Below are 14,413 nucleotides of genomic sequence, written 5' to 3'. Positions count from 1 at the left end.
ATAACTGAAACTGTCTTGTTGCTTGGTCTTGCTCTTAGCTCAGGTTTGCTGTAAGTATTCCTATTCTATTATATACATCATCAATTGAAACCAGTAGCATTGAAGATATACACTTAGATATTTGTTACAAACAGTACAATTTAATAACCACTACAAAATAATTGTACAACAGTAAAATGCCACCTCTTGAAAATAATTGTATAATTTAACAAATCTGTAAAACATCACAAAACTGATAATATTTCAGCTGAGTCTTAGAGTGAAAATAGAAATAATCAAAATTATTATTATTACTGTAAATCTTGGATATATTTTAAATATAATCTTTGGTTACAATTCAATCGAAACATCAACTTGATCTAAGGGATGGTCGCACAATGTCACACAAGCTCAATGAACACGAACGTAGAGAGGGAGGGTGTCTTGCATCAATGAGATTGCTGAACATCATTTTTCACACTTCTAACCAACACAAATTTAGAAAACTTTCACATCTTCAAGGTTCTGTATCATATACTATTGCGAGATGTTGATAAGTTGATTATAAAAATTTACTGCTAATATGATATACAGTGCTGGGTTTCCACTAATATACATTAATGTGTTTACTGCATTTTAACACTGCATAGGTTGTAGTGATGTGACTGCACTGCTACAATTTTCATCATGGTTGACATCATCCATAAACGTGTCGATGTGAACATTCGTTTAGGGGAGGTTTTTTTGGTTAAATTGAGCTTGTGTGACATTGTGCAATCATCCCTAATCTTTGGATGCAAAATAATTTATGTTATGCCTACACACACCTCATTTTGAGATAAATAGTTATGCATTTCAAACACACTGAGCAGTACTGAAACATTTGGATCAAAAGTAAGACTTTGTATACCATAGATACCACTTACTCTGAAACAGAAAATTGTCTGGCTCAACAGAAATCATACTAATTTTTGTTACATTTTATTGTCTAATGCAAAAGATTTTTGAAACCTGCACTAGGTACAACTGGTACATCTTTCTTTCATCAAATAATCAAAGATATATTTAGTAATTAATAATGGTCAGTTACTTATAAAAAAGACACCATGTCAGTTAATTAGCAGTCAATATTATCCGTAAGTAGTGAAATGAAAAAGTTAAAATATTAAGCAAAACCATAGTTTTGAATCCATCACAATGATAAAACTGCTGCACTACTAGTTGTGACTGGAGTATCAATCTCTTGATCAGACATGCACAATATATTCACTGAAAATTGTTTAACACCAACAATTAGACATTGTACATGTTGATCAGTGGTCAATTTTATCCATAAGTAGTACAGCAATAGGTTGACATCATGATCGGTGTTGAGGGCACTGATTTTAAGGAGTAGACCCAAAAATCAATTTGATTGGATTTATTGTACTATACTTTGTGTACAGCTACACAAAATATGTTTACCCATAGCTGATGCTATACTGTGCAGGGTGTATGGTATTACTAAGTATTGCACGTCATTATATGTAACAAAACAGTTTGAAAAAAAACATTCCTGGACCAGTTACAGCTAGTTCAGCTTTTAAGAGTTGCAAAACCACTAAAAGATGAGATGTTATATAAATTAAAGGCAAAGAAGCTTTCACTGTTGGCTGTATTTGTTAGTGAAAACACACAAAACTTTCAAAGATCTGTCCAAATGCTGTCACATGACTAACATGTAAATGAAACTAACATATTCCAAAATGACATGTTTGTCTTACAACACTTGGCATATATTTATACACAGACAAGGCTTCCTTGTCTATGATTTATACAAGATATTGTACACTGTAAAATAAAAGTAGCTTGAATATTTCACTCTTTTCTTTGAATCACATATAACCATATACATTCACAGTGAAACATAATTGTATGCATACAAAACATAGTGAGAAAAAAAGTAGTTGGAAAATGTTGAAACAATCCAAGGAAATCGTTGGCCAGTGAGTGAAATGTTTTCAGTTAAATTTCTCGCAAAAGATAATGCATTCTGGATAAAAAGTTCCAAATGCTAAATCTCTCATGCATGGATGAATGCTGCAGAAGCTTTTCTGGCAACTTGGTATACATTGATGGGCATATAGTTATGAAAGTGAAATATTGCAAATATAATCATTGCACAATTTTTAAAATTATATTTTGAATGTCTAAAATTTGTTGGTTTCACAAGACTGGTAGATTTAGAATTGAACATGTTTGAGTATGACATGATACATATGAAATAAATAATTTGCCTTTCTTGATATTTTACTTATGGTAAGTAACAAAACCCAAATGCATGTACTTGCATGTATGTATGATTTCACACCAGCCTTTAATCATGTTGTTTTGTCGTCATCCCCCCCCCCCCCCCCCCCCCCCCCTTTCCTTTATGTAAATGTTCACATTTTTTTGTAGCTGACATCGACAAGGACCAGGGGGAAAAATGATGAGTATAAACAAAATGGGCGCAAATCTGGAGTATTTCAATGAATAACCACAAATCAAGATACACATCACTGGTGCAGGTTATATTCAAATACCATTATGCGAAAAATGTGACTTGGTTTAAACGACAATGTGAGTGAACATGTATATGTGAAAATAAGATATGAGAATGCACTGTTGTATAATGAACATCGTCAAGTCATCACCACAAAGGGAGATGTGGTATGAGCAGAAAATGCAACTTGGTGCTAACACATCTCATTTTATTTCCTTTACTTATTAATACTCAGTAGTACCCATAACAGGAAACTCATCTGATGTCACTTAGAAATTTTACTGATATTTTGACCTAGGTCAAACCTCTGACAAGTACAGTAAAACACAAAATCATCTCTGGCTGTATTTTTTGTTGTTGACTTATTCTGTCTTCTTGGCTGAACCATCTTCTCCCTCTCCTTCTCGTATCAGGTTTTCTACATTGGTATCATCTTCTGCTCTTTGTAACTGTGCCTGCCACATGTCGGCATACAAACCCTGATGTGCTAGTAACTCTTCATGTCTGTACAAACAACAAGTCAGTCAGTCAAACAAACATGAACAAAGAAAAGTTGACATTAAGGATCTGGGGTCACAAAACTTTAAAAATAGCATAACATTTTATGATGATGATGTTTCTGATCCCATTTCAGTTTTGTAATTAATGGATGGATCTAGCAAACAAGTTTTGATAAAGGCTAGAATCATCTGGTTCAACGTTCAAAATATTTCAATTTTCATACAAATCGATCTAAAATATCTATATAGCTGTATACCTGTTGTACCACTTGACAACCAACCCTTTGTTTGAGTAATGTACACCTGACCTGCCCCTCTCTACAACAAAGCCTTCTTTGAGTACAAGTATTTCATAAGTAATCTCACCTGCCCCTCTCTACAACAATGCCTTCTCTGAGTACAAGTATTTCATCGGCGTGAATTACAGTAGATAATCTATGTGCTACAATGATGGTTGTTCGGTTGGTACTCATTTTATCCAGTGACTGCTGGATGTTACGTTCTGTCCGTGTGTCCAAGGCTGAGGTTGCCTGTTGAAAGTAGAAATAGAAACAAAACGATAAACAACAAAGCTGACAATCAGAAGCTGAGAAATTGTAAAATCAAAAATGTTGAACTAACTTAGTCACCTTGCAACATACTTTAGATCAACCAAGTCAAGTTTCTACACTACTATTCTAACTGGATTTTCAGAACTTCATGTAACTTTATGTCCTGACTTTCCACATATGATTTTACAAAATATGCTCTCATTGTGTAGTTACAGCTATAATTGCCCTAGCTTCCACAACACCTCATTTTGATAACATCAGAATTTGTCAGCTCTTTTGTAATTCATCAAGTTTTATTTCATGTGATATGTGTAAATTTATGGGGCAATACTACGACATGGTCCTTTTCTCTGTGTAGAAGGTCAATTATGTCTAATTGTGTAGGGTGTACATAGTATTATTCAATGTATATGTAGTGAAAGGTTGAACTGACGTGATCTAAAATTGCAATGAGTCAAGTCTTTTGACTTTCACACTCACCGTCTACATTATTCAGTCTGATTATATCCATCCACTGTGGCACACTAATTGAACTGTGGTAAAACAATTGCCATGGTGATTTTCACTTACCTCATCAAGTAGGACTACTTTAGGTGCTTTCAATATGGTTCGTGCAATAGCTACTCTTTGTTTCTCTCCTCCACTAAGTTTTAAACCACGCTCTCCAACAACAGTGTCGTATTCTGAGAGGAAAACATATTAAGTATGGTATTCAGTAGATACACACAACTTTTAATGAACATACACAAAGTTTCTTATCAAATTTTTGATGTAAAAGAACTCTGAACTTGTATAAAATTCTTACGCTCTGGAAATGATAGAATTCTCTCATGAATATCTGCAGCCTTGGCACTCTCCTCAACTTCTTCATCAGATGCATCAACACGACCAAACCGAATATTAAACCTGTTTTTATACAAACAAAAGAAAATAATTACCTTGGAAATCATCCATTTTTTATTCATAAATAAATATTCAAATTTAAAGTGAAATAAACCAGAAAGAAATGTGAACCATGCAGGATTCTGTAATACCTGTTGATATCAGGGACTTTGAGATAAATAGAATTGTCCATAGTTCTTCAATTTATTGTCATATTGGGTATACTGTATATGGCCATCTTACCTGATATCATTGTTAAACAATACAGTATCCTGAGGTACAACTCCAATAGCTTGTCTAAGGGAAGACTGAGTGACCTGTAAACAAAAACAAGAATATGTTAGGCCCTAAATAATAGTATTATATATACACTGTATTTATAACAGAAAGTTGACTACAAATGTTTTGGATACAAAAGAAGAGAGAGAAACTTAGACAATCAAGACAGCAACCATTTCCAGAATAGCATACATTAAGTACTAGTATTTCATATGGCAATATAATTTATTTGTCTGTTTCCGAGGCCGATAACCTGACTGAACCTCGTTTAAGCCATAGACCCTTAACATTTACAGCGTAAAACAAAAATAAAATCAATTTTTTGTCTTCATGACTTTAATGCACGTCTGTCTTTTTTTTTATTCGCGCTTGACGTGAAGTGACCTGTTTTCTTTCCCAAGTCATGTCTGTACATATTTCATCAAACTATCACATAAGGGTATTGTGACCGATATTTGTTTTTGGGTCAAAGCAATATTTTTCAAAAATAAAGTAAAATAAATCCCCGACCTACCTACCTACCCCATGTTCAGAGGCCATGTTATTGGAAACACACATTAGTATTTTGTTTTCACCTAATTACATTGACTTGGTGTATAAAAAGCAGATTTTTATTTTTAAAAAATCAAATGTTGTGTGTGTAGGTTAAAATGTCAGTGCTCATGTCACTACACTTACTTTAGATATATCTTTACCATCTATCTTAATAGTACCATCTTGTATATTATAGAACCGGAATAGAAGTCTCACTATTGTACTCTTACCAGCACCAGAATGACCGACTAAAGCCAGTGTCTTCCCTGGGTTAACTTTGAAAGATACATTACGTAGAATTGGTTTCCTATCAAATGTACAATCAAACAATATTATTTATAGTATTGTCACAGTCAGTTTATTATACATATGATGTCATAAATTTGCAAACTAATATTTATAATTACAACATCTTACATTATAATTTTAATGTGTTGAATGTAGTACAAAATACTAGTGACAAACAATAATACTTACGCATCCGTGTAGGAAAAGCTGACATTGTCAAACTCTACAGCACCTTGTGTAACTTGTATGTCAGGAGCATTTGGTATATCTTTTATCTGAAGATAAAATAGAAATAAAATATTTGATAGAATGCATCACATATATCATAAGATTGGCCTTGTCTTATAAAATTACCAATATTAAAAAGTCCTTTCTTTCATAGTTATTGTTTTAATTGTGTTTTAATGTTCCTAATGCACCACTAGCAATGATCTAATTTCTTTACTTTCCAACCAAATGATATGTTACATTTTAAGTTCTATCGTTTAAACTGGTAGAGAACAACACAATTCATACAGCAAATCCTTCATACAATAGTTTGACTTCCAAGTTTTACCTCTTGATCCACTTCTAACAAGTCAAACATATTCTCCATATCAACATAAGCTTGTTGAATCATTCTGAAAATATGAACAAAAGATAACTTTATTGAAATAGTATATGACATATTGGATTTCAAACAATTAGATGTTATATTCCAATATTTTTTTTCATTCAGCCGAGAAAAATATGAGTGACCTAAGGGGCTTTTGTCACTATGTATCGATAGACGCGTAGTGACAACCTTTAGGTGTCACAAGTATTTTCTGGCTGACTGAAGAAAAATATTGGAAATAACATAATTATACCAACACCAGTATTATCAAAGAATAATTGGGGAAAGTAATGGTAATTTTGAATGTTTTAACTCATATTTCAAACACAGCAGAGCCAGTGATATAGACGCATGCTGTCATGGCGTAGAATGACCAGAGTACATATTACATATTTTTTGGTTCAACTTGGCTCGGGCATGATGTAAGAGCAATTTAAACTGGGTTCAAGGTAAAGTTTCAGTCATTTAGTCCCTTTGGAAATAATCAACCATATTACCTAAACCATGTAACTATGTAGCATAACTTTCATATTCACACCTATTACCATTACATGCTTACGATGAAAACAAAGTTTATAACAAAATGAAATGTAAAATAACAATTAGTAATACATAATGGTTCTTGTTACTAGTTTACATAGAAATTATACCCATCCTCATAGACTCTTTCACAGCCTTGGGAATGTCACTAGCAGCTGTTTTGTATTTACCGATATCTATATGTACTGCATACTTGTACTCAGATTTAACATCCTTGTACTGTCCGCCCTCATCGACTACACAAGACTAACCAATCTTTGACGTGTTATTGCAACGATAGTTCTCAAATAACAGTGCTAGCGGGTCACAATACATGTGAAAGAACAGTTAGTCCTATTTAGTTGATGAGGGCAGAGTGTACAACTATACAGTAGATATTGTATATACAAAACAGTTGCTAGCGACGCTCCTGAGGCTGTGAGAGAGTCTACCTGTAACTACCCTCTTAAAGATATCAAAGGCTATGTTTACTGGCACCTACCTGTAATAAGTGCCAAAGAAATTCAATGGTCCATACAATTGAATAATATATGTAGAAAACAATACATAATCTCCAACCTGTAGACATCAATAAATAAACAGAGATTCTGAGGTAGTTTCAAATGACATTGTCTCCATTCTCATCCAAATGCCCCAGGGTAGGATGCATATTACATTGTGGTAAAAACACTACATGAATACTAATTTACAATTATTTAAGATTCTGTTCATTGCAGTAAAGGAGTTTTTAAGGGACACAGTTTGTAATTAAATGATTTTTGGTCACTGTTGTTTGATATTGAAAATAATACACTACTCCTGGACCAGCTCTTAATTAACTTTTTTATCTTGACAACTGTTTAGTAATAGCTAGTCTTACTAGGAATATGTCTTGAAAGTTCTGACACGAGACAATTACTCAGTCTACGAAAAACTGAGGCCTGATAAATACATACATTATCACACTTGGCGTGTGTGTCCATCAAATTGTTTTTGACACAATACTGTAGTTGTACATCATGGTATACACATTTTAGATATTACAAAAACTTCTACAATGAAATACTATGTTCAACATAAAGACAACCTACCGTCATGTCTCCCTCAACAACATAATGTGCACATAGTAGTGAACCAATCAATAAACCAATAGTGATAATAATATTTTGAGCTGTGTTCAAAAAATTCAGAGATGCCAGTGATTGCCATTCAATATCCTACATAACAAACAGACATGACAAGATTAAGAGCAGGTTAATGAAAGATTACACACTATATATATATTCAGTTAGTTGGTTGGTTAACTTTTTCAGAGGTTGATGTGTCACTGCACTGACAGTATGGTATGAAATTCTGTTTACATCAATTCAGCTAGTCAGACTTGTCATGCTCTGTTCGGCTGTAAAAGTGATGTTATCTTTGAAGAAAAACAACTTGTCAAATGATCGGTTTTGATTATGTAAAACTTATACTATATGTTAGATACAGTCTTGTGGTGAATGCTCCATGTCATGATGTACATGATACACAGTGTTTCTCTTAAAGCCCTACTTCAGATTAGGATTAAAATCTAGGTGTGAAAAATGGTCGTTTGGCAGAGCTGTAGATAAAGTTGGTTCAGAACATTAGATATCTCACGTAATCTGTATGACATTGATAAGGTAACACTAATGCTAAACGCAATGACCAAGGATTGAAACATGGTCCTTTAAATGACCACTTCATACAATTACCTGATAGTTCATTATCGCATCATTTAATCTCTCTGTTTCATGTTCCTCAGCTCCGTAATATTTCACCTGGAATATAACACAACCATCAAATTCTAGATGTAATGTAAATATGTAGAATGACACTTTCCTATTGATCTGAAGTGTTTACCTTCAACAACAACTAAGATATCAGATAAAGCATAAAAATATAAAGTTTGCAGTGGAAAGTAAAAGGTATGTTGTACTAATTGTGTACAAATGGGTTTATGATCACAGTATTATCATACAACAATATTCATAACTATTAGTGTTTTTTGATGGTCTGGTAACCCAAGTATCAACAAACTCAGAGTCTGTATTGGTGTCAATTCTTGGTAACTTTAAGACTTACCGTTTCAAAGTTAAGAAGTGAGTCGACTGCTTTCTGTTTTGTTGTGTTATCAAGTATGTTCATTTGCCTGCGATACTTGGTACGCCATTCAGTAATTCCAATAGTAGCCGCTATAAGAATGTTAACAAGAATTGCAATATTTAATACACAAAATAATATCTCCAAATTTGTAGAAATTGATGTGTTTTGTTATTTGTAGTTTATATTTGATATTCAACTGGTACACTTCCTTATATACATGTAGTACTTCATTCATTTCTTCAGTAAGTAAGCGAGTACAAAAACATCTTGAATTTTTTACTAAATTTCAGACCTATAATCATACTAATATTAATAATAATAATTTATGGATTATTAAAACAAAAATGTGACCAAAATAAAATGCTGAAATTGCTTGAGTTCACATATCAGTAAAATGAACATATTGAGAAACTTTAAAAAAACACACACCAAAAAACGAACAAAAAAACCTTACGGTTGATCAAGTAAAAGTCGTAAAAGTCTAATACACTACAAAGTACAATGATTTAAGTTAAAATGCAGTTACAGGAAACAATAAAAGCAGGTACACAAAATCTAAAAAAAGAAAACCCTTAAAAAAAACCCAAAAAAACAATTGAGACCTAAGTGGGTTTTCTGAGAAGTTTCCTTCAAATTTAACATATACATATATTTTTACTTCATTCATCTGACACTTGTAGATTCCACATAGCCTTCCACAGGTTATCTATCATACACTCTCTGGTGATTGGTTTTTAACCAAAGTGTGATCGTGTACTTACCAAGATAGACTGCCATGGCAACAAATACAATCACACCAAAATAGATGTTGAATGCTGAGATGAAATAGACAATGGCTATAATGATGTCTGCAATAGTAGGGACTATATTAAACAGGACATAGCTGTAACAGAATGAGATATGATAAGTGAACAATCTGAGGAATGAAGTGGCACAGACTGTATTTATAAGCTTTGGACTCTAGAGCAAATTTTGATACAAACCCTCATTTACACTATTCTTGTATAATGTTCAACGCATTCTATGACATTAATTGTCTTCTGTCATTGTTAGAACTGTTGACTTCATAGTAGAGATATCCCTAACATTTTTTTATAAGTATAATAATTTACATCATTAGATCATTTATAAGTTATATCTTAATACCAGGTTTGAGTTCAGTCAATTGCAAGTGATGGTTAAGTATGCTTCAGTAAGTACAATACTATGAGTACCTTTTAAATACACTGCAAAACATATACTCTAAAGCATATAAACTCAGTTTGTGCCCTTTAATAAAACTTGTAAAGTAGTTGATAGAACTATTTTGGTACTGTGTCTACTCTTTCAATATCTACATTTGTGGGCTAATATCATGTTAGCTTCTGTCTGTCTGTCTGTCTTGTCTGTCTGTCTTGTCTGTCATGACTATATAGTTAATACAATTTCTGAAAATCAACATCATTATTATTTTGTACAAATAGAAGCAGCAATTTGTGCAGTGATATTTTACACTCACTGAAATGTTTACAACTACATACTCTGATAATAATCTGTGATAGCTTGTCACATGTCACAGTGACCGGGTCCTACAAAGTTCAGAGACTATCCAGCTTTCTTTTTTGCAATGAACATATAAACTAATTACTACTGACCTGAGTAAGTTATTTATACTAGCTGTTCCTCTGTCCATCAGTCGTAATACTTCACCAGTTTTTCTTCCTAAATGCCATCGCAGGGACAAACTGCAAATAATCACAATTATTAACGGCTCAATTTGTTTCAGCACATTTTTATCAGTGTTTTTGGTGGTAAGAAAGTAAAATGTCAAGTTCTGCAGTAACTTTACTTGGTTTCAATACAAAATTATGGTGCTTTCCTTTTGTTCCAGACTCAGTTAGAGTGATTTGGTTCTTCACAGTGAATTTTTTGTAATTGCTTTTGTTATCATAACTTATGGTATCACCAAGCGGTGAATTCTGTACAGATATCCATTTTGGAATCATAAATAATTCATCGAAATCACGGAGGAATTCATAATCCTGTACTTTTATATTTTATTTGTGTCTATTTATCGAGTGTATCTTATCCAGACCAGGTTTATCTCAAACATTATCGATAAAAGTAGCATTCAGGTGTTTTTTCTTGCCATGTACACTGTGCAACATAACTGTATACATTCACACCACTTCTTCAAACAAAAAAAAAAGTGCTTAAAATCTGACGTGAGGGAGAAGGGGGTACATCAAGATGCTCATTGGTCAGTAGACCTATTGCAATAAACTATAACTATAACATCAAGTTGACATTTCCAGCAAACACTGCCCTCTTGTGTTAAATATATACAAACTTACTTAACAGGCACCCAAAAGTGGTATACTGAAGAAATGCTACTTTTGATTACCAATGTTTGACACATTTGTCTTGTATTAATATTATACCAATACTTACAACTTTGGGGTCAGATTATTGAGATATTCACCAAGCATTACAGGGTGTCTAGCTGTGAGACAACATCCAAGTGTTGTCTGTGAGGGCGCTATTTAATACAGAGGTAAATTGAAACTGAACTGACCAGGCCAGAAGAGAGTAGGGTATATCTATTACAGTGCTTCTTACCCGTGAAGATGTGAAAAGAGTAATATCTGTATAGTTCTACTTGTATACTGCTGGACTTTGATCCATAAAAAGGTGCGGATATTATTGAGTATACCAATGCTGCCTGAAATAAAAGTATGAAAGTAATCATTCGTCAACATGGCAAATGAAATCATACACTATCCAGTGGGAAAGGTGGAAAGGAAAAGCACCCAGAAAAAGGGAAAGACAGAGTCATGGAATAGAATACAGGAAACATTAGACTTACCAACACCTAGTCCTCCTTGCAGGAATTTGAGAGCTACATAGATCAAGATATCTCTGACAGGATATACAAGTCCAGTGTGAGGTGGAGTAGATGTAGTACCATTACCATTTACTACATGGTCTGTTAGATCTACTGAAGCATGTGGTGTCAAGGCATCAACTGTAATAATACAAACATAACAATAAAATGTGAAATTTTTCCAGGGTAATTATAATATTAATAATCTTTATTTAATTTAATACTTATAAATGATGTTCTTAATGCATATCAATGCTTATCTTGCAAGATGTCAAGTGAGGGTCATCCCTTATGGATTCAGTGTTAGTGCATAGTGTTCAGGGGAAAACCTGTGTTGTTCGATAGACAAACTGAATGACCTTCTTCTTACTTTCAGCATTACAAAGGTAAATCCATTGCCCCTAACCACTACATTTGGGGTCCAAGTCTCAATCTGGGTTTGATTAAATTTGTAATCCTGTACAAGACCACCGACAACGTTGTATCAGTTGATGATTTGCTATTTTGTATTTTTACCTATCAAGTATTTTCCAAAAAAAATATTAAATGAATATTATAAATACACATTCAAGTATATCAAATTTCATTGTGTTGACGGTAGTAATAAATAAAATGTACAAGTTTATAATTTTTCTCCCACTGTTACTTGTTAATGTCCATTTTCCTTTCAAATAACATCAAATTACAATTACTGTTAAGACTTTCTAAATTCTACTATCTCATTAAAATTCAATATTATATCGAATGAATATACATCCTTTTTGTTATATGGCAAAAATTGAGTAAACTTCCCCACCATGTACATGTACATCAAGTTTACAACATTTTCCCCTTGTTTACAACTCTAACCATATAATGTAGAGTGATGTCTAGCAAACTATATCATGTCTACGTGACCAACACTTACCTATATACTTATAGTATAACGGTACAAGTACGTTGATTCCTCTGTTTGCTCCAAGAATTAAAAAACAAATAACCACTAGTAATTGTAAACCGGGATGTCCTCTTGGCCACAGATATGGCCACATGAGTTTACTTTTCTTAACAAATCCCGTCCATGCTGATCCTTCTTGTATAGTAATACTCTGGTATTCAGCTGGTCGACTTTGGTCATGATCGTCTAATAAAGGCTGTCAATATAAACGAAATGGTGGGTTTAGATCTGAAGGCCAAGATACACAAAGCAGTTCGTCACATCCACTGCAACTAATTGCTGTGTGTACACACATAATCTTAGGGCCTTGCAATGTGGGCAGATATGTTGCAAAGAATCAGACACATTGGAATCTGTTGCAAGTTGCTTTTTGTGTTGTCCAGTCAACGTCCATTCAATAGCTTATTATATCAACATGTTGTAATAATAGTTTCAGTCCGTATTTATCTGTAAATCGAGACCTCAAATGCCAGAGTAGTAGCTCCAAACAAAAACAACATAGAAAAGCATTAGATCGGGATTATGCCCCTTTGAAACCCTTTACAAAATATTAGACACGGCATAATTCAATACGTGAAAAAGTTGACTTCTGATTATGGGTGTATTCAACAATACACCTATTGCAAATCTGGATGAGTGTTCATTATCAAAGCACATAGAAATCATGTTAGCTAGAAGAAGTGAGATAAAGTGAGAGACGACACTTTTGGCTTCACACATGTACACCTAGATTTGTATTAACATACATATATACAAGTAGCATTCAGGTAGGTACCTTAGACTGTTCTGGATCTCTGTCTTCATTTATCAACATCAAGTAATCTTTCTTAGGTAATCCTGGTGCTCTCAGTCCCAGCATAAATATTCCAACAGCACAGACAAATCGTGTCACCCACAGACCAAATTCTATGCTGTCCCTCTGTGAATTCAAATGCCACCACCACAACGGACTATTCCATGATGCAAAGGCTGGAATATCACCAAGTAGACCCAGTGCCCAGAAAATCATCAATATTGTGCCATGCCCAATAGTGCGTGAGTTCAGTATTGCAAACTTATTTTCAATTCTTAAGACAGCTAACGAAAACAGCCATGTTACGATAAAAAAGACGGTCGTTACAATCTGATAAACATAAAGTGGATCCCCGATAACAGTATACAAAAGTACGATTCGGAGCACATACTGTAACGCTATCATCAGAGTCAGCATAACCTGTAGACCGTACCAGCACGGTTTGCGACGAAATTGTGGATCTAATGGGATAGATCTCTTTCTGTAAACTAGTAACTGTGCTCCTCCAAAGATGATGATAAATCCTAGCAACAAAGAACCAACAAGGGTATCTAGGAAACAGTGAGATATACCATTCTGAATCCAAACATCAGACAGGCTGGTATTGGCAGGACAGTATGATGAATCCACAGCCATGGTGATTATGTCTTGATTTCAGTTATCCAAGAACTAAAAATCAAGATGGTTTTTCAAAGTTGAAGAATTGTGCACTGAGTGTGTCCTGTCACTGTATCTGCAACAAAGAAAGTGAAGTATCAATTACACATAGTAACACATTATGACAAAAATCGCCAGTCATCAGTGACAGTGCTAAAAACAATGATGACAAGGTACATGTAATAATAACACATCTTTCTAACCCTCTATAAGCCTTTATAAATTCTTTCTGATTGATTGATTGATTGATTTCTTGATTGATTTCTTGAGTTGAAATGTAATAATGACATTTAGCACTTTTACTAGTATTAGTATACTGAAAACTGCTGACTCATCATGAGTACACTCAGAAACACATTCAGTGATGAAGTATTAAACTATGTTCTAC

The 14,413-nt window shown here is 33.7% G+C and overlaps 1 protein-coding gene across 1 annotated transcript; it reads right to left on the bottom strand.

Annotated features, from left to right (window-relative positions):
• Positions 1-2,749: 2,749 nt before the first annotated feature.
• Positions 2,750-14,004, bottom strand: LOC144434082 (ATP-binding cassette sub-family B member 6-like). The gene is made up of 18 exons (XM_078122538.1): positions 13,351-14,004; positions 12,546-12,771; positions 11,621-11,779; positions 11,374-11,476; positions 10,410-10,499; positions 9,537-9,658; positions 8,755-8,864; positions 8,385-8,450; positions 7,743-7,868; positions 7,154-7,230; positions 6,094-6,157; positions 5,727-5,812; positions 5,394-5,556; positions 4,680-4,753; positions 4,360-4,460; positions 4,125-4,237; positions 3,370-3,533; positions 2,750-3,007 (listed from the first exon to the last, which is right to left on the bottom strand). Exons 1-18 carry the CDS (start codon positions 14,002-14,004, stop codon positions 2,866-2,868), a joined length of 2,640 nt encoding a protein of 879 aa, XP_077978664.1. The 3' UTR covers positions 2,750-2,865.
• Positions 14,005-14,413: the final 409 nt, after the last annotated feature.

The sequence above is a fragment of the Glandiceps talaboti genome, chromosome 4 (assembly GCF_964340395.1).
Source record: "Glandiceps talaboti chromosome 4, keGlaTala1.1, whole genome shotgun sequence".
Lineage (NCBI taxonomy): Eukaryota > Metazoa > Hemichordata > Enteropneusta > Spengelidae > Glandiceps > Glandiceps talaboti.
Note: the sequence above shows the minus strand (reverse complement) of the source record. Positions and strands in the feature narration are given on the sequence as shown.

Coding starts and splice junctions, on each gene's coding strand:
- LOC144434082 (XM_078122538.1), bottom strand. CDS start 14,004: ATGGCTGTGGATTCATCATACTGTCCTGCCAATACCAGCCTGTCTGAT. Junction 8,865..9,536: donor TGCCATGGCAGTCTATCTTG/GTAAGTACACGA, acceptor ACATTCTTATAG/CGGCTACTATTGGAATTACT. Junction 6,158..7,153: donor TTCTTTGGCACTTATTACAG/GTAGGTGCCAGT, acceptor TCATATTTTCAG/AATGATTCAACAAGCTTATG.